At 45.4% G+C, this 20,355-nt stretch overlaps 1 protein-coding gene across 1 annotated transcript in view; it reads right to left on the bottom strand.

Moving 5' to 3' along the window:
- Positions 1–558: 558 nt before the first annotated feature.
- Positions 559–20,355, bottom strand: part of CD82 (CD82 molecule) — a 20,680-nt gene continuing 883 nt past the window's right edge. The window contains exons 2-8 of the mRNA XM_010188821.1: positions 15,591–15,663; positions 12,106–12,230; positions 10,873–10,947; positions 4,208–4,315; positions 1,785–1,976; positions 1,409–1,492; positions 559–890 (exon numbers count right to left, since the gene is read on the bottom strand). Coding sequence (XP_010187123.1) covers positions 813–890; positions 1,409–1,492; positions 1,785–1,976; positions 4,208–4,315; positions 10,873–10,947; positions 12,106–12,230; positions 15,591–15,663 — 735 coding nt within the window. The 3' untranslated portion in view covers positions 559–812. The remainder of the gene's footprint in view (positions 891–1,408; positions 1,493–1,784; positions 1,977–4,207; positions 4,316–10,872; positions 10,948–12,105; positions 12,231–15,590; positions 15,664–20,355) is intronic.

Below are 20,355 nucleotides of genomic sequence, written 5' to 3'. Positions count from 1 at the left end.
AAAGGTAAAGCGGTAAGTGGAAGAAACATGTGAGTGTCAAATCCAGAACCCAAGGGACCCATTCCAGAAGCAGCTGTGCACCACCACCACAATCTGCCAGGCCACACTAGAAATAGGTAGACTTGACTCCCTCCCAGCAGCTTCTCATCACACTCAAAGGAAAGAGCTCTGCTGAAGGCAAGACATAGTTGACTCCAAAAGCAGAAGTGAGTATGATGGTAGCACTCGATATTTCAGATGAGAACATAGGCTGGAAGATGCACAACAGGAGCCAATTCAGGTTAACTGCAAGGGAGAAGGCCTAAAAAGCACAACTAAGTTACCATCACAAGTCAGTGAAGTACGTGAAGCTACCAAAAATACTGGAATCTCAACAGCAATCCTGGTTCATGGGACAAAGAGATGCGATTTCTGAGGGTAGAGGAAAAGAAGTGTGGGAGGAGAACAAAGAGTGAGAGGAGTTATTTTACATTAGGCCCAGTGAGTTGTAGAATGGAGATATGAATAGTATTGTTTAACGTGGAGCAGGCAGCAAAAGCATTGTCCCTCAAGTTAATTGGTGTCTCATGTGATACAAGACAGTTGAGTTCTGCTTCTTGAAGTAGAAATAATCCAGAGGCAGGATGCAGGTGGCCCAAGGACCCTATTGCCAGAAGATCAGGCTGTATTGCAGCTCTAACAGTTCTTAGCAGAGTGGTATCAGAAATGGGATGTCACAGGAATAATGGTCAATGGTTGGACAGTCTGGGTATGAGGCTGGAATGTTCCATTTGCTTCTTTCTCTGTGGTGCTGTAGCTCTCAGTCAGCCAATTCAAGACTTGGGCACTTTGGTGTAGTCTTCGCTGTGTATGTTCTTGCAGAGTGAAATGGACAGTATCATCCCCAGCAGCTGGAATAAGTAATGAAGAATGGGAACAAAAAATCAGCAACCAGATAGATAATAAGGTAGGAAGAAAGGGTGGTACAAGGAAGTAGAATACAGTGGTCTCCTTTTAATGACAATATACAGAGTTGGTCCCAAATGCAAGAAAAATGTAGGAGTCAAGATGACAAAAATATTTTGCTGCAAAAAGATGTGCCTTCATCTGGAATCTAATGCTATGGGCTTTTTAAGGCAAAAAGTGGGATATCTCACTAGTGGGATGTTGCTTGTCTCATTCTTCCTGGTTACATATGCAGAGAATTTTCAAGAATCAGACAGAGCAGCAGGAACCACAAGCAGACCAGGCTCTGTTCAATTTTTAATTTAACCAATGAAAGCAGCAGTTCAAGGCTCCAGGCAGACACAGCTAAGAGCTAAAACTGCACTGCCATTAAACCAGGTGTCTATTACTTGAAAAAATAGCTTTACCTTCAAAATAGCCCACATGGTAAGACAGTATAGGCTCACATCAGGGAGTGACTTACCTCTATAACAGCAACACCGGTGCAGACCCCAAGAATGACACCAAGGTTGTCCTTCAACCACTTCTCTACACCATCCATGCATCCCTATGGAGAAAACATGGTCACAAGGGAAAGAAGCACAAATCTAAGTATCTCAAGACTGAAAACCCATAACACATCTCCTTGTACATGCAGAAATCATCTCAGTTACATGCTATACCAAGTTCCCCAGTAGCTTTAGCAGAACAGGACAGGATCCCTGTTCTTCCCCTGGCTCCATTTCCACAGGTACTTCAAGAAATCATGCCATGAAAAATGTGCTCTAAATAATTTCAGGAGGAACAAAGACAAGGTGACTTCAGGGGAAGCTTCACAGGCCCCAGATATATCCACTCACCTGCTCATGAACAGGCCAGTCAGCATACGTTGCAGTGCTGTTGACAGGGACATCCAGATTACAGAAACCGCTATCTACCTGGAGGTCCTTGGAGCTATTGGAGCAGGAGCAGGGATACATAGTCATGCTTTGATTGATAAGAATCTCATTATTTTCCCAGTCCTTTGCTCCAGTCCAGCCACAGCAGGCAATCTAATAAGCAGAGAGAGAGATCATCATGGTCTTACACTTTGCACTGGTAACATACAGCACGTGAAAGCAAACCAGCAGTGGAGATAGAAGCACACAGGCACTCTCAGTGTAACAACAGTAGTCAGGCCATACAGTTTGCATGATTTAGTTACATTAGAACATCATCCTGGTTACCAGATGAGAGCCTATGCATTGGGTGTCCAGAAGAAAGAGGTCTTATTTTCTACCAAAGAATTACTTTGTTAGCAAAACAAGAGTTAAAGAGCCACTTCTAGCAAACTGTGAGCATAGAAGACTGTAATATGCACCAGCCATCCATAAAGTTGTAGCACACCAGTCATGCTAGAATATGAATCCTTCACAAGCCTTACCGCATAAGGCCAAGATATTCAGATTTCAGCAGGCCATGCAGCTTGACATCAATTCGACAGAGTAATTTTGATTAGTTTTTGCAGACTAAATACTAGCAAACATCATCTTATCTCCAGGTGACAGTGCTAAACAGAAGTAAAAGTGCAAATCAGATGTTGCTGGTAAGTCAGCTGGAGGAGGGCAGTTGTCCTGTGTGACACATTTGAGAGATTATTATTTTTTCAGTCCCTCCATTTCATCAGCAGCAGATTGACTTGGTGAGGGAGAAGCATGGCAGGATTACTACCTAGTCTTCCACTAGTGATATCATTTCTATAGGTTCAAATTCTAAGACTTTCTTTTTCTTTGAGTATCACACATTTTTGTGGTAGACATGAAGCAGGAACTTTTGATTTTCTGGTTCCCAATGGCAAATTACCATTGAACTCAACTGTGGCCCCGGGGGACACCAGCAGCCACCGCACGATGGCGTTGACATGCCACCGAGCCCCAGCGAGTCACGAGTTTGCATCTGCCTGGCTGCCATTGGGACTGGCTGGAAGATGGGATGAGGAAAGTTTTCCATCTGAAGAAACAGCCACGTGATAAAACTGCAGTTGCTGGAGGGGAAAGCACATTGGAAAGTCCAGCAAAGACTAAGATCTTATCTTAAGCATGGATCCCAGTGCTTACACAGTAATACGAAGCAGAAAGGTTATCAAACTTGAGGTGGAAGATAAGGGAAAAACCCCCTCTGCTCTGAAAGGAAATGTAATGTTTCAGTCTGACGTAACAGACATGAGAGCAGAGGTACAGACAGCTGAACAACCACTCCATGACAAGCATTTGGTTTCCAAACAAGTGTTGAAGATCTAGACTCCAGAAGGAACTGCCTCTGCCTCACAGAAGTTTGGACTAACTCCAAGACTGGTCTACAGAAAACCCAGCCCCTCCCAGATGGTAACTCTAGCTTATGATGGGAATTAGACTCCTAACACTCAACTTCTCCACCTCTACAAAACCTTCTTCTTCTGTTTCTACATAAAAGAAGGGCTCAAGCAGGATCGTCTTTCCACAGTAGACTCTGCCTTCTCATGAGCTCAGTAGCCAGAAGATGCAACTACAGTGACAAAACATAAATAAATCATTCTCCCTCCGAGGAGGTGAATTACTGCAGGTCAGTGTTTTGCAGACTGCAGAACAGACAGAAGAAAAAATGCTATTGCTTGTACTTACTACACAGCAGTTCCATGCTGAGCATGTATTTAATCATCACAGCCAGCCAGCGTTCAACTTTGTGGTTTGGCAGTAAACAGTTATCACGACTCCAGCGTGCCTGAACACTGACCTAGTTGGTCAAGCATTGACCCTGATGCTAAAACAGAAACCATGGGCAATTGGATGGTTCCCAGGAATGCTGACACTTGCAGAAGAGCCATCACAATAAGCAAGCAACGTGCACCAAGTAGTAAGGCAGGCAGTGTTGCTGACTTGCCTGGCAATAAGCTAGGGACTTTACTTGCTACAAAAATAGTATGCACTGTGGCTTTCACACATGTTAGTATTATGGAGGCCCTGCAGACAGAAGAGTTGAGGTGCCATTTGATAGGCCAGATACATCAGGCTATGCAGCAATATTAGCTAGTCCTAACAGTCAGCATTCAGGAATGGTTCAGGGTCTTACCTAGTAATAGCAAGCAAGACCATTTTCTAGTATGCAGGTACCAAACCTCATAGGCAACTTTGTAGATCAGCCAAATCAATGTGCTACAGTATTGCCTCTTGCAATACCTGTTTCACTGTCCTCAGCCTAGTTTTAAAGGTCATTTACTGCACTGACAAATAGCATCATCTGGCTTTTGCTGCCCCCCATGACTCACCTGTGCTTGTACATAGTCCCATGCATCCTGTAAGTTCCTCTTATCATCATTCGAAGGGTTATAATTTTCAATCAGACTTCCAGCTATGTGGGACAACTCTTCTTTCAGCTGGCAAGATAAAGAGGCAGGAGAGTTACATTAGTTAATTCCTTGTAGCCTCTTCTTCAGGGCTTAAGGTACGCAACACCCTTCCCTGTGTTAGTCCTGCTATCGGTCCACCTTTTCCACAATGGAGAAAAACAGGGGCTCATCATTGTCATCACAGAATATTAGGAGTTGGAAGTGATCTTGAAAGCTCATCCAGTCCAACCACCCTGCCAGAGCAGGATCACCTAGACCAGGTCACACAGGAACATGTCCAAGTGGGTTTTGAATGTCTCCAGAGAAGGAGACTCCACAACCTCTCTGGGCAGCCTGGTCCAGTGCTCTGTAATCCTCACAGTAAAAAAGGTTTTCCTCATGTTCAGATTGAACCTCCTATGCTCCAGTTTGCACCCATTGTCCCTTGTCCTGTCATTGACTGTCACAGAGAAGAGCCTGGCTCCTTCCTCCTGACACTCGCCCTTTACAAATTTATAAACATGAATGAGGGCACCCCTCAGTCTCCTCTGCTCCAAGCTAAAGAGACCCAGCTCCCTCAGCCGCTCCTCATAAGGGAGATGCTGCACTCCCTCCATCATCTTTGTGGCTCTGTGCTGGACTCTTTCAAGCAATTCCCTGTCCTTCTTGAACTGAGGGGCCCAGAACTGAACACAATATTCCAGATGTGGTCTCAGCAAGGCAGAGTAGAGGGGAAGGAGAACCTCTCTGACCTACTCACCACAGCCCTTCTGATACACCCTAGGATGTCATTCACGAGCGTAAAAACATTGTGCTTTGCTCTCGCTCCAGTGAATGAGGCTAGAGCAGAGACCCTGCAGATAGAGACTACAAGCACTAGAAGGAGACAAAAAAAAAAGTGGAACAGGCAGTAGCTTCTGCTTAGACCTTCTCCAAAGGATCTGAAGAAAAAACAGTAATAGGTGCTCAGTCTATCACACACTCACAATACAGCTATTTATAAATTACAGCAAAAAGACAGATACAACCATGACTAAAATCACTGGGAAAATGAGCATTTAATTGGCACGTAAAGCAATGTTTAAAGAGGGGAAAAAAGCAACCAGGCAGTGACAAAACCCCCGACTGACCTTCAAATACTGTACTCTGCAGTCTTGTCTATGCTTTTGAGACAAGGTAATAAATATGATCAACAGAATGAAATACAGAATAGGTTTACCCAGATAAAGTCTCACTATGATGACTGTTTCTTACTAAGACAGTTGATTTTTTTTCCCAGGCAAAGGTAAACACGATAAATTCACACTAAACTTTCAAAGTTGCATGGTCTGCTGCAGTCTAAGAGGGAACTTATTCTGAAGAAAATGAGTTAATTCTAGGTCTCCATTTCCTCTACCAATCAGTTTCTTTCTCGAGTTTACAAAGCAGATGGGAGACTGCTACTCAGGTTTCTCAGAAGCTGAGATTTAGCATAACATCCTCTGCTTATTAAGTATAGCATTATGCTTGTTACAGTGCTGATCAGAAGCACATCTGATACAGAGAGGCTCAGACATCAGACCAAGCAATCATGTATCCCCTTAAGATCAGAATAGAAAGGGAAATTTAATTCACAAGAAACCAACGTTGTGGGGAAGTAAGTGGTATAATGTAGGGAGAACAATCTACCACAGAAGAACTTGGGATGCTTGGTGGCCACAAAACAAAAAACCCTACAGGTTTCAGCAGTCCACAGTCAGAGAACAGAAACAGTCTTAGTTTGCATTAGGAAAATCCTTCCAGGAGAGACAGGAAAACAGTAAAACAATTGTACAAAGCAAAAGTCCTATCTCTTCAGAAGTATTACATGCAGCTTTGGACACTCAAAAAAAGCTAAATGCAAAATAACAAGTGCAGCTAAGGCAATATATACAGCTTCAGTCTTGAAGGGAAGGCAAGACAGCAGCTTTGATACGCAATGCAACAGCCAAAGCACTGGTACTTTCCAGCAAGTCCTTGTCCAGGCACACAGGAGGTCTACAAACCTGATGAGCAATAAGGAAACAGAACTGGGTATATGGTTATCCTGATAAGACACAGGCTGCCACAGAGGAGACAGAAATGAAAGGTAAGTGCAAGCTAAAGAACAACATTGCCCTAAGTACTCACAGGTAATATATTTCTAGCCTTGCACTGCAAACAAGACTCTGGCCCAGAATCTCAGTCACTGCAATTAATCTCCACTGCTCAGGGAAGGTGTGAGTCACTTTGCTCCTACACGCAGCTGGGTTTTCCGACATACAGCTGGTGGAAACTTCCCTTTTTCAAAAGGCATTGATCTGCCTCTCCCCAAACTCCTACAACTGCTGCTTCTATATTATGACAGGAAGTACTACAGCTATCTAAACCACTCTTTAACAGTCTTATCACAGATCATCCCTTCATCCCCATTTCTTAACCAGAGATATTTACAACACCTTTCAGTTTGATGAGAGGTGCAAGCTACCACCCAGCAGACCCCTTCACCTTCTTTCTCCCACCTCCTCCTGAAGCTCTTCTCAGCTAGCCTGTACACGAGGAAAGCTGTTATTGCTAAGGACAAAAATCACAAGAGGCTGGAAGTGTCATTAGACTGCTTGAGGGATGGGATATACATCAGCCTGAGCACTAGGATGCTCCTATCTCATGTATTACCTTTTTGTCTGTGGTACTACAATGTATTTCAGATCAGTGGAGCAGTTTTTCCCTTTCCTCCTACTGCCAAGTATTACAAATGACCAAGACAAACCCAAGGACACCCAACAAGAGAAAGCAGCGTCCACTGCTAGAGAGAAGTTTCTCTACATCAGCAGCTCTTCTTCCTAGGAAAGCTGCAGCTCAGCTCACTGGGATCAGCTATGTCAGGCCAGACAGATGGGAGCTGCATGATCTTTTTTCTCATGATGCCTAGCTCTTCCCCTTTTAATTACTTTGCTTCCCCTTTTCCTTCCCTTCAAATCAAGGCAACCTGACCTGGTTCTCACTAATGAGATTGGCCTTGGCTGCTGCCATAAGCCTTATCAGTTACTGAACCTCTGAGTTCCCACCCTCACCCCTCCCGCACGCTGCTGCTCCACACGCACAGAGCAAGGAGAGCTGGGTTTGTTGCCCTACCCTGAGCCCATCTGGCCCCTTTTCTGTTAGGGCAGACAGAGCCTAGGGTCACTTCTGCAAGAATCCTAGGCAGTACCTCTGGTCTCCATCCCAGGATCCCACCACAAACAGAGACAGGGCCTGAACTAGATGTCCCCAGTCACAGCTGCATAGAGAAGCTGTATCTCTGCTCTTCCCCTACTCTTACACAAGAACAGGCAAGAAGTCAGCTCTGGCTTCAAAAAGTGAGGCATTTCAGTTAAAGAAAAACCAGGCATTCTGAGGTGTGTCAGAAATTGGAGAAAGGGGAGAATATTACACAAACAATAGCACAGCTCTGGAGAGCACACACAGAGACAGCTTGTTCACAGGTAAACTAGCAGAGCAACCTAAAGGGGAAACAGGTACCTGCAGCTGATCACCCTTCCACACTTGGCAGAGGAAAACTGAAAAGCAACAAGCTAGAAAGGCATATTGAACACTTAGGCAGGCTTTCAACATCCTCGCCATCTTCATCCACTTAAGGCCTGTCAGGACTCAGTGCTCTGGGGAGCATGTGAGTAGCTCCAAGAAATGGCTACTCTTGCTTTCTGGGCTCCTGCTGCTTCCCAGCTCCAGCTAGCCTGGTGTCAGAAGGAACAACCCTGCCACCTCACAGTGGGCAATTTGAAGCCTGGGCAGCAGTGCTGTTAGTCTGCTCTTCACATGGGCTTACTGAAAACAGAGCTGGGGAAAGCTGAACACCAGACACAAGAGCATAGGTCTTTTGATTCCAGTCTCAAAATGAATTATGCAGGCTTCTTCCACTGTCAGACACTGTCGGTCATCTATACTGTCCCTCTGTCCCAGACTCAAGCTAGATCTTCCCCCAGCACTTATTTGCATCTAGCATGCACATGAAAATAGGCTCAAAAAACCAGGAGGGGGCTCTCACCCCCTCAGTCACTTCAGATTCTGAAAGTAATGCATAGCCCATAGCTCCAGGCAAGTTGCTGCACATAATCCACAGGCCTGCTTGCTGCAAACAATAGCTAGCAAGTAGGGCAATTCCCAGAAGACTACTGCTCTTTTCTCAAGGCATTCAGAGCCAAGGAACTGTGTGAATGAGGCCAAGAGAGACCTTGCCCAGACTCTCGCATGTTTAGGGGTTTGTGATCCACTAGATGTAAGCATATAGCAACATTCAGCTCATAAAGCAGAATGCCATTTGCAACATTTGTGACATTACTACTTTGTTGACCCTAAAAAAATCCCATCCCACAGTTTCAGTCACCAACAGATAAATGGATGTTGCATCAACATCCTCCCAGTAGTCCTGGGCAATTCCAGTCTGAAGGGGCATTCCTCTATCAATGCCCACGGGGCAGGGGCGGGGAGAAGAAAAGCAGCAGCCTTCCTGTCAGAAACTCAGCCTTTTGCAGTTATGCTAACAATATTACAGCGTACTTTCATGTCAGAGTGGGGAATGGTTTTGACACAGAAAAGGAACAGATATTCCAACAAAAAACAAACCATCAAGTGGATCTGTTCTGTAATTATTAATCAAGAAAAGGGCAGGTATAGAGGAGTACAACAATAATCCTGCCTACTCTCCTGCAGTGCCAAAATAAATACTTCAGGTACAAGAAGTGGAGAAGCAAGTATCACCTTGCTACATTCTGGATTCAAGATACTTTCCTGCACTCTTGTTATTCCTTGTTTTATATCTGACCGAGTTCCTGAAGTCAGAAAGAAATAAACACAAATAACACAATAGACATCTAAGGACCGGATCTTGAGCAGTTTTCAGTTTGCCTTACTGTGCTCCAAGCTGCCCTGGGATGACGTACATCTAATGAAGCAGAGCGACATGCATAACATCACTGAAGCACAACCACAAACTAGTATGTAGGAGGTTTCAGCCAAGACCTTCCTGAAATAGGTTTTTTTTTAAAGTGCTCTAAGTAGGTACTTCAGAGGATCTCTGAAATAGAAGGGCTCTAGAAGAGCTTTTCCATAAGTTTTGTTCACTGAGGACTGAACTGGAGCATCTATTCAAAGCCCAGCTTCCCCTACCATTCATCTGGATCTGTACAAGTGATGATCTCAGCCACATCAGCTTCAAGAGATAGGCAGAACAACCCCCATCACTTTTATTCTCTCTCTTGTCTGAGTGAGGTTCAAATGAAGATCTACAGCTCTAAGGTGGTGTTTTCTAGGGTAGAGTGACAGCTGGAGGAGAAATATCAACAGAGATACGGAATTTCATGGTCCAAAAAGTCACATTTCCCCATCGCAGGGGAATGCCCATCCCCACACCTCCTCCCCTGCATTAGTCAGACCTGTTTGATGAGAATTGGCAGCTTGTTTAAAGCTGTAACTTCATACACCCGCTAGTCAACGTTTCAGTTTCTCCTTCAGCTCCAGCCAGCCCAGAGAGCAAGCTACATTCATACCACATTTGGCAAGGAACCCAGCCAACAGCTGCTAACAGTCACCACAGCCACTTGTAGAAAGCTTGTATCAGTCATGCCTGGGGCAGGCACCTTCCCTCCCACCGCCAAACTTCACCACTGTCCATAACTTCCTCAACCACCTGCTTTCTGCAACCACCTAGCAGGAAGGTTGGCTTAGGAGAAGCAAGCACAGCCATGCAGCGGTATAGACAGACAGATATGTGGCAAAGCACAGGGTTACCCACAACCGGTATCAGAAAACTGTGTACCAGGACAGAAGCCAGCACAGATGCCACAGCTATTCACTGAGTGAATGTGGCTACCAGTGTAGCTGTCAGACAGTTGGAGGCCTGACCAGACACTGCCCTGGCCAGGGAACCTATAGTCAGGAAGGGATGTTGCAATGCACTTAAGTAGCTCAAAAGTTACTCCCTTTACACTACCAAGCCTATCAGAGCTCTAGAAGTACGCACTGTAAAACTGCATTCCTGACAGAAATCCACTTCAAAATGTTAAACCACTTGGATTTATGCTTAAGCTGTAGTACAGGAACTGTCGGTGCTCTGTTTTGCCTTTGGGGAAAGAGGACAGTTCTTCCAAGGAGAGTTTTACATGCTGATTCAGAAGGACAGAACAAAATGACACAAGGAGGAAGGCCAGACAGAAAACCAATTGCTCAGGCTGGTAAACCCTCAAGGCACCAGTGATGGCAACGTGGTAGTAATCACTGCTACTACGTGCTGAAATAGTCTGCAGCAGGATCAAGAGGAGGTGTGGTCAAAAGCCTTTCAGGAATTTCTTTTTACTGTTCCTACTACCCAAAAATAAAGCCTGCATACCAAACAGAGCTTCATAATCCTTGAGAAAGTAGCACTACCAAGACTGGCAGATGCAGAAGCAGCAAACTGCACAGAAAAGCTGCTGAGCTGGGGTAGAAGAAAGGAGAATCCAGTTATGCCTGCTAACAGTATAGCCCAGTTTTGGAAGAAAGAATTTCCAGGGGTCTCCTGTTCCCCCAAACCAAAACCAGGAAAAGCATGCACAGAAAGAAACACTTACCGTTTCTTTCTGGAAGTAGATGACCAGTCCAGCAGCAACCTGAGTTATGAGGATTACCATCAGGCAGGTGAAGTACTGGAAATAAAAGAAAGCAGATGACCACCATAAGCCTTTAGAAATGTCTATACATAATAACACAAGTTTTAGTAAGACTTCATACACAGGAGCAGTCACAACATTGAGCCAACACCTTGGACTGCAGGTAAACTGTGCTATCAACAGGGGTTCCCCCAGTCAAAAGACTTCAGTGCAAGCATCTACATCAGAACTTCAGCACTTCTCCCATGAGGGAGAGGGTTTACAAGCACCCTCTCCATGTGTCCTTCCATTTGGGACTCCCTCTCCCACCTCCAGTTCCATTTCCAGTCCACTCTGACCTCAGTCAGTTGTAGTCTTCCTACCTCAAGCCTCCATGGCAAGAAAAGTCAATTTTACAAACCCATTTTTTAAAATTACTATTTTTAAAGTAAATTACCTTTTTAAAAAATGCTATTTAATTTGTTTGAGGACCTAAATTTAAGATTTACCAGCAAACTGCTTTCACGGAAAGTTTGACATCTGAGCTTACATTTGAGCTGTGGTAGCTACTACCAGTACATTAGGAGAGGTTCCTAATGCCAGGATGCACAATGCAGCCATACTTGGTTTCCCATACATATATGCTCTGAATAAGAAGGAATCAAGTAGCACACTGAGATGTATGAAACATCATCGCATCCACCACAGACAGGAAGTTTCCTATTAATGAACCATTTGAAGAGAGGTCCTGACATACAGGACATTCCTAGTCAAGTCTCTCTTGACTCTTGCACTTTCCACAGAAACTGAACTTTGCAGCACAGCAGGACACTGTCACTCTCACTGCCCTTGATTCTTGTTCTTTCACCACTGAGAGCACAAGACCAACTGGGAAGTCAGGCTGAAGGGATGAGGTGTATCTCAGGACACCTCTCCTCAGTGCACAGCCCTCAACTTCAAGTTTGCAAATAGTGCCAGTGTCATCCTGTGTCATTTTGCAGAGTTATTTGCTCATCATCAGTAATGTCTTAAGGAACTGCTGCTGCAGCCTGTTGACTGCTAGAGAATTTAATGTGTGCAAATTAAGAATTGAATCTTAGCTGACCTAGCAGAAGTACTGTCACAAAGAGACCTGAGCTCCAGCTACAATCCAACAGATATTTTGCAGGAGAGGTATTAAAGGGTGGATCTAAAACATAGCATGAATTCTCTTACCAGACCCAAGAGACATCGGATTTCATTGACAGCTCCAAGACAACCCAAGAACCCCATCAGCATGGTGAGAGCCCCAACACCGATGAGGATGTATGCAGCAGTCTTCAGGGAGGGAGATGACATCTCTGCAAGGGCCAGGAGAGGGAACAAAATTAGCTACTGACAAAAAATACATCTGCCATCACCATTTAGAGAACTGCCTCCATATCTACTTATAATAGCCTGCTGTCTTCTATAAAGGGACTGCACAGAGGCATGTTGAACATGGGGACAGAAGGCTGATTCGGGGTATCTTCTGATGAAGGAAGACTTTCAAAGCCAAGCTGCAGGTCTCCAGTATCTCAGAGCCTGGAAGTTTCAAGATCACTCCAAACAAATGAATTTTGTTTGGAGACAGTTACCTTACTGGATTTTTAACTCCCTCGTGAATGTACTCTGAGTGAGAGTATGCTAAAGTATGTTCTGCTCCACAACTACTGCCTATTTGCTTCAATTCCCTTCACTATCTATAGGGAAGCTTTTTTCCGCCAAGTCCTAAAACCCCTTTTTGGCTTGACTTTTCACTTTAATGCACTATTCCCTGTTCCAGCCATTCTCTTTTTACTTATCCACTTGCAGTCGGCAGTGGGATACAGAAACTTCGTGGAGTGAAACATGGTGCAAGAGCTACAGCTGGTGTTGAACATGGATGATGTGACAGGTTACTTCACAAGTCAGTGTTGAATGGCTTGTGGTCAGGCACTCACTGCAAGCTGTTGCAGGACCTGGGCACAACCTCCTACAAATTGATGCTATTCCAGGATCAAAACAGATATCATGCCTAAATTAGTTACTTTTACATATCTTCCTAGCTATCCCCTGCTATTGTGTCTGGAATGCCTGTGCTCAACAGTTTTTCAACCAATTTAGGTAATATTATTTCAGACATGCTGGCACTGTCAGTCCTCTCCTCTCAACATTTAGTACTGTGAGCAACAGAAGAAACAAACTCTTACATCTGCGTTGGTCACAAGACTATTTCTTGCAGAATAGGACTGGAGGGCGCAAGCATTTATTCACAAAAGTTGAAGAGATACTCTGTCTAGAAATAGTAACCAGAAACCTCCTTATCATTAACAGACACACTTAAACCTGTGAATTTCACAGTGTGAGGAAATTCTGGATGTCCAGTGATTAGTGAAAATAATGTTCCTAGAGCTCAGCATTTAGTTTCCTGGACAGAAGTCCCATAAGGCAAGCTTCCTCTGAGCTCCTCCTGAAATAGATTAAGAGAGAGTAACCAAATCTAGTCTAATACTTTCTCCCCTAACACATAGCTCCCCTCCACTTCTAATACCTGGTGCAAGTCACCAGCTTTGCAACTTTCCCTAGAACATGCTGAACAGAGGAAAAAGATCAGTTATCAACAGATGAACCAAAGCTGTTTGCCACACAGGTCACTTCAGCCTTGATTAATTTCCAGGCCAGACTCTCCCTGGCTGGACATGTGTCACAGAAACCAGGATCCTGCTCCTCCTTCCTCACCAGTCCTGGGACTCTCACTGTGCAGGTTAGGTGCTGATAATGCAAAGCATTTACTGAAACAACAGCCTTACAGGAGTGGCCTTCACAAGACTACAGTATTCCCTCCCCCAAAATCTGCTCAGCTATCATATAAGCATCCAAGTGCCTGGGCTGCAGCACCTACACAGTGCCAGAAAGCAGTTGCTTAGTCAACTTCTAATGAGAAGAAAGAAAAAGGTATTTCCAACTCAAAAGCCCTTCAGAGGAACGACAGTGGCAGCGGGACAGGAGCCGTGCTTGCACTTCTCATCTCCAACACATCTTGTCTTGCACGAGAAGGCTCTGCTGTCAAAACGACTCCTGCTCTGTGTGCCATCACTCCATGTTTTCCCCTGCACTGGGCAGGTGGCCAAGCAAGTACAACAGGCTCCTTTGGCAGCAGCCAGAGCACCCTGCTGTGCTGGGCTCCCTCCCTGAAGCCTGGGTTACTAAAGCAGAGGGAAAGAGGGGCAAGGCATGGGAAAGGAAGTGAGGGGGCAGGGAGAAAGAGCTGAAGCTGGAAATCTCCAGGAAGGAAGCTAAATCCTTGAATGCTCTGCTAGCAGAGATTCTTGGTAAAACAGGAAGAAGCAGAGCCAAACCCAGAGACTTTGTACCTCCACAAGTGGCAGTGACACCCATCGCCCTAGGGTAACGGCTGCTGGCCCACTGGTGCCAACACACCTCAGACTGTGAGGGGTACTGCAAACAACCAGGCCCTGGTAAGCTCCCGTTTGGCTGTGTGCATTAAAAGTGCATTTCTGCTCATGCCCTTACTTTATCAATCAATGCTTCTTATTGTGCGTCTTGCCCTTCTAGTGCTGCCAGAGCAAGCAGCAGTATCTGTGTGCATTGCATTAGTGGGGGCGTTGTCTCCACCCAGCACCTTCCAAAGCCAGGCCAGAGTGTTCAGCAGGACTTGGGAGAAAGCCCTTCACAGGATCAGTGCAGTTGGGACCAGAGTTATGAATGCCACTACTGTTCGTTCCCCGGGGCTGCAGTGGGCATGCAGCCCTCCTGCAGCATCTGACACTGGCACCACAGTCAGCGATTCTGGAGGTCGTGGCAATGAGTAACCAGACACACCAAGCAGAAAAGCTGTTTGAAGGCCCCTCTAGGAAAAGGCACAAAGGAAGCAGAGCTTGTGAAGATGAAGCTGAGCTACTTATTTGGTGAGAGCCCTGCCAGCTCAATTTTTTCATTGCTCCAGAGAGCAGATCCTCTGTTAAGACTCAAATTGATGCTCTTGGCTGAATTAACAGAGAAGAAAGCTGGCCCCTTGCACGTGCAGTCACACAAAACACTGATGGTCAGGTGAAGTCCCATGAAATGTGTACAATCCAGCATGCTTTAGAAGTCAGACCATTGAAAACTGCAGCCCCACACCTTCCACCCTCCTCAGATCTGCATCCTCTGCTGCTTAGAAGCAAGCATACTGGATATTCCTCATGTACATGAAGCATCAATAAAACCAGGTACTCTTTTTGGCATTTAAACAGCCGAATTGAAATAGATCATTACCGAAAGCAGAGGGAACATAAGACACTCACATAGCAAAACTACTTTAAGGCATTGGAGTCCTTTGGACAGGATGGTGATGAGGAAGCTGCTGCGGAAAGACACAGCATGCAGTGAAAATAGGATGAAATACTAGTCCCTAGGTTTAGGATGAAGTATTTGGATTGTTGGATGAAGAGGCAATGGTCTCACTCAGTCCGACTCTGATGCTGCAGACCACAAGACTAGGAGGAATGCCATGCCTCCAAGGTTGCTCCCTTTCACTCTGTCCTTGCTAGAATCTGACCTCGCTATAACCATGTTACTGCTTAGGTCACAGACCATGCATAAAAGCATTGCCATCCTCAGACTACACCATGGTCAAGCACAGCCCCAGACTCAAGTCAGTTCAGAAGGAGAAAGATAAGGAAGAAACATGGTCTTACGTAGAACCGCAATGAAACTGGTTTTGTCAGCCAGAATCCATATTCCAAAACCCAGAATGACAGCGCCCAGGATCTGAAAGAGCAAGAACAAAATATATATAACTGGTTTATTAGTTTAAACAAATAAGAGGCGGCACTCAGGATTCTCCATACTTCTAGAGTAAAACTCACCATTCTTCTGTTGTTCCCACCTATCTTTCCCATGGTACTCCTCCCAGAGTAAACAGGATTAGCATGACTCCAGGAAGAGAGCCTCAGCCAACTGCACAGGAGCCCCAGGTAGTCCTTCACATGATATTTCAGTAGTACATGAGGTCACACAGGAAGACCTTTCAAAACAATCTGAGGAAGAGACCCCCTGGTGCTAGAACCTTGTCTCAGAAGCACAAGGTAAGACAACAAGGTAAGTGTACAGGTTCTGTGAAGACCCAAGGAAGGACAAGAACATCTAACATGATTTTAAAGATTATTTAAATAGAGAGATCCTTGACCCTATGGCAGCAGGCTGGGAACCAGCTGCCAAAGGATTAGATATGTGGCAGCTGAAACCTTCCCAGGAAGGAAATCTTCAGCTTGTCAGGCTCTGCTATAATGTCATGGCTTCAACCCAAAAATGCAAAAAACCAGTAGCAGGCTCCCTTGACTGAAGTGCTTTGCATCTTCCAAAGCCAGGCTTAGGCATTTTAGCTGGGCTCCTACGTTATGCCAGAATACCCCAGCCCCTCAAGCCAATACAACTTACCACCAACAGAGAGTCAAGCATTATGAAACATCAGCCATGGTCTCTGCCTCTCTCACTACACAGTCTTATCTAGGGCAAGAATTAATAGAGCAGTGTACCCCTATGAGGACTCAGCTGAATCCAGACACTGAATCCAGAAGGGAAGAGACATACAGATTTCCCACCTCAGTTTGAAAGTGGGACAGGAGGAAGAAAAAGTGTACTCTGTTTTAGCTTCCAGATATCAGTGTTTTATACTGCACTGTGAAGTGTTTGCATGTAGATGACCCTGGCTCCTCAGTCAGGATCAGAGCATCATTATACCCGTAATAAGTTAATTATGCTGAGAAGCCTGTAAGTCTGCAGGTTTGATAAGAAGCTGAAACTCGTGCCATACACCCAACTAGAAGTTGCAAAGGCTGGAAACCCCTTGTTGTGCAAAGATCTAAACCAGACTTTAAAGAAACAAGAAAAGGACAAGTAGCGCAAGTGAGATACTTCCAGAGGACATGAACTGCATGTGGCGGTTCTTAACACCAGCAAGATTTCAAGATAGGATGAACTGAAATACTAAATAAACCAACACGGCTGAAGAGAGATTGCAATTCTCTGCTGCATTAGAGAATCTTCTGATATTTGGGAGACAAGAGAAATGCCAAACCACCACCTGACAAGCTGGCTCCACGTTTTGAAAGTTTACACTATGCTTCAGCTCCTCCTACAAAGCAGCTTTTCTGAGCAAAGATAAAGCAACAGTCTGAAATGAGCTGCTTGCAAGCTTTCCTGACTTGGCAGAGGGCACATGTAGTTAGCTCTGGTGACAAGATTAGAAAGTAACCAGACGAGTTCCCAATACATGAAGATGGATGAAGATGACTGACTCAGCTGCAGAAAGCATGTAGCTGTCATCTCCCAGGGAAGAAAAAATAAAAAAAAAAAGAGAGGAAAAAAAAAAGGAAAGAGACACAAGAGTAACAAGAAATCCCCCTTGAGTTCTGTTCCAACATGCTGCACCACAGCACTGGATCTGCTGATCAAACTAGAAAGGCCCCTTGAACGTGCAACAGCTGTGGCACCTAAAAAATTCCTCTCAAACTTGGTATTGCCAAGAACTACTGTATTTACAGTTTGAGGCAGTCTCACATTTAAACTGCAGTCTCAGCAAAGATGCAAACTGGGCTGTATGTGACATCTCTCTTGGCTCACTGACCCTGAAATGTCACCTAAGTTTTGCTGTTGCTGAGAAAACACAGAACGGCTTCTGAGCTGAGTTCCTGGGAAGTTATTTGTTATGAGGTGCTCAGACTATCCAAGGCCTGCTTTCACTCTGATCTTTGCTCCAGTCTACAACTCACGTGTTTGCCAAGAGCTGCTGTGGAAAACACTAGAGGGGAAAGACAGAGAGAAAAGAAACCACAAGGAGAAAACATGGTTCTATTAACAGTATATTTACCTTCCAGCAGCAGTATCTGCTCAGTATCTTCAGGAGTTTGCACAGCACAGCCAGGCTGCATCTGCCACTGGCTTGGGTTCAGACCCTCCTACCCTCCAGGCAGAGATCACATCTGCCACTCATAGAATTTACTTCCTCTACTTTAAACTCCTGAAGTGGGGGACAGATGCCTCCCCCTCCACCCTGGGGGTAGAGACTTCAGCCCCGATTTCAGCAAGACCCCTTGCACACCCAAGTCAGAAGGATGCAGCTCCCTCAAGGCAGGGCCAGCAACTTCCCACAGCACAGCCCAGTGAAGAGGGGCACAGAAGAACTAAGCCATGATGGAGCTAACTCACCTTTCTGGAAGGAGTAGCTAGGGGGGTTCTTGGCTGTCCTCCCCCAGCACTTCACACAGTAGCATTGAGCCTGGTATAGGGCTCATCAGGAGGGCTCAAACTCCAGGCTTTGTTTTTAGGTAGTAGCCTTCAGCTCCATTTACAGAAGGATTAGAAGTAGAACAGAGAGTTATATATTCTAAACAAATAGTTTCCAGAGGCTACTGAATTTGTCCAAGAGAACTGTTTTCCCTTTAAGGAGAAGCGTCTGCTGTGGTCCATGTCTGCTCCCCGAGAAGGTAAAGATATGTTAAGTTTTGACTACAGAAACTAAGCTTATACTCCAAGCTTACAGTTTTGTTATCTTTTGTAGCAAGTAGGCAAGCAGTTCAAATAACCTTCTTCCCTTTAATCAAAGCAGGTCAAAACCCTCCTTGAAGTAAGACTCTAAGGCTGCAAAATACCACCAAGTCCTTGAACTACCTCAGCTATAGCAAGGGACCTTCTCATAACCTCAAGCTGCAGAGAAGTGCCATTTCAACTACTAACTTTGAAAAGAGTTTCCAGTATCTCTTAAAGGCTTAATTCACCAGCTCCAAGCAAGGCTTGAGAACACACTTCAAACAGCAAGGGCTGGCCTGCAAAGGGCACCATCACAGCAGCTGAGCTCAGCATCCAGAGCAGACACAGAGCTCCACCACCAGCATTCACGTCCACATTGGTGCAAGCACTCTCCTCAACAAAACTCAGCAGCTCTGCAAAACCAGCACGAGGTATGCAAAACCCGTCCTCGCAACAACTCAACAGAGCAGTTTATCTGCTAGATTATTGCTGATGCACCATGTTGTATAAACTCAAGAATCCCTATTCAGACCCTGAACCACAACGGAAAAAGCTTCTCATGTCAACTACTTCCTATGACAGTGAAAGAATAATGGATACCACCTTCCTCAACATCTGGCACATGCAAAAAGCTTGCCATCAGTCAAGACAGAAGCAGGCTTAAAATCTTCACTCTAGAGAAGCATCAAGCTCCCCACCAGAACTTAGCAGCTTCAGAGATCTCACTTCCATGGAGCAGCCTGAGGGGAAGGCATTACCCGTGCTGCACAGCTGGCTTAGCAAAGAACTCATTAATGCTGCTTCTCCCTTTGGTCAGCACAGGCCTCCTCACATCCCACCTTAAAGCTCTTGCTCTCCAGGCCCAGCTCACTGCATCCCAAGTGCTTTCCTCAAGAGGGTGAGGGGCTGGCTGCTACAGTAGAGGAGCTGGTTTGGAGCAGGGTGTGCACAGGACAAAGAACAGCTGCTTCCCATCATTTGCAACCCAGATGGGAGGGCTCAGGCCCCCCCAAGATCCTCAGAGGGATTCAGTGCATACCATGCTCCCAGAGTCTTGCAAAATATAGGAAAACGGTGCAGATGTGTCTGACAAGGCAGTTCAACTCTGCCTCCCAACAGCACGACTATCCCCAAGCTGTCTAAGACCATGCCTGGCTCAGCAGAGAGGGGAGAGAAGGGCAATGTGGAATGGAGATGCCCCAATGACCATTGATAGCATCCAGCTAAAACAAGAGTAGTGTTGTAACACACAGTAGCATTTCAGATTGTCATCTCTCTCCTTGCCTCCCATGCTAGTCTGGCTTTCTTGGAGAACCCTCTGTATACAGAGGTTAGCTAATGAACTTGGACCTAGGCTCAGGGATAAGGAAGACTACACAGTACTGGGCTTCAGCAAGACTCAAATGCTGCCATAATTTCTGCTTCTCAGGGTGGACTGGCTAAGTCATACACTGCTTAAAAAGTACCACCTCTACAAGAAAGGATATAGCCTGGATACTAATACACATTCAGAGGACTAGTAGGATGACAGGCCTGGACTCAACTGGATTTTTCCTATCCTTAAAGTGGACCAAATCATACTCTGAAAGACCTCATGGCACTCCAAAAACCTCTCCCCTCCCTCCCATCCAAAAGTTCACCCTGTGCATGTTCTTTGACCACCCCGACTTTTGGCCCTTAAACCAGAGCTGACTACTCTTAGGATAGAAGCAAAATGCAGAGAGAAAAAACAGCAGTGTAAGCCAAGGGAAACCAGATCCATATGTGCCTCAAGGTCAAGCTCGTGTGCACAGTGCAGCCATGCAGGAAGCAAGAGCGAAGCCACATGCAGACACAGAACAGAAAGCAGTGCTCACCTTATCATGCTCCATTTCCCTCCCTGCCTGGCCCTTCCTTCCCCTTACAAACTGCACAAGCGGTAGCAGTATCAGA

This window comes from Mesitornis unicolor, unplaced genomic scaffold (assembly GCF_000695765.1).
Source record: "Mesitornis unicolor isolate BGI_N332 unplaced genomic scaffold, ASM69576v1 scaffold26967, whole genome shotgun sequence".
Classification (NCBI taxonomy): Eukaryota; Metazoa; Chordata; class Aves; order Mesitornithiformes; family Mesitornithidae; genus Mesitornis; species Mesitornis unicolor.
This window is presented reverse-complemented; position numbering and strand designations above follow the sequence as displayed.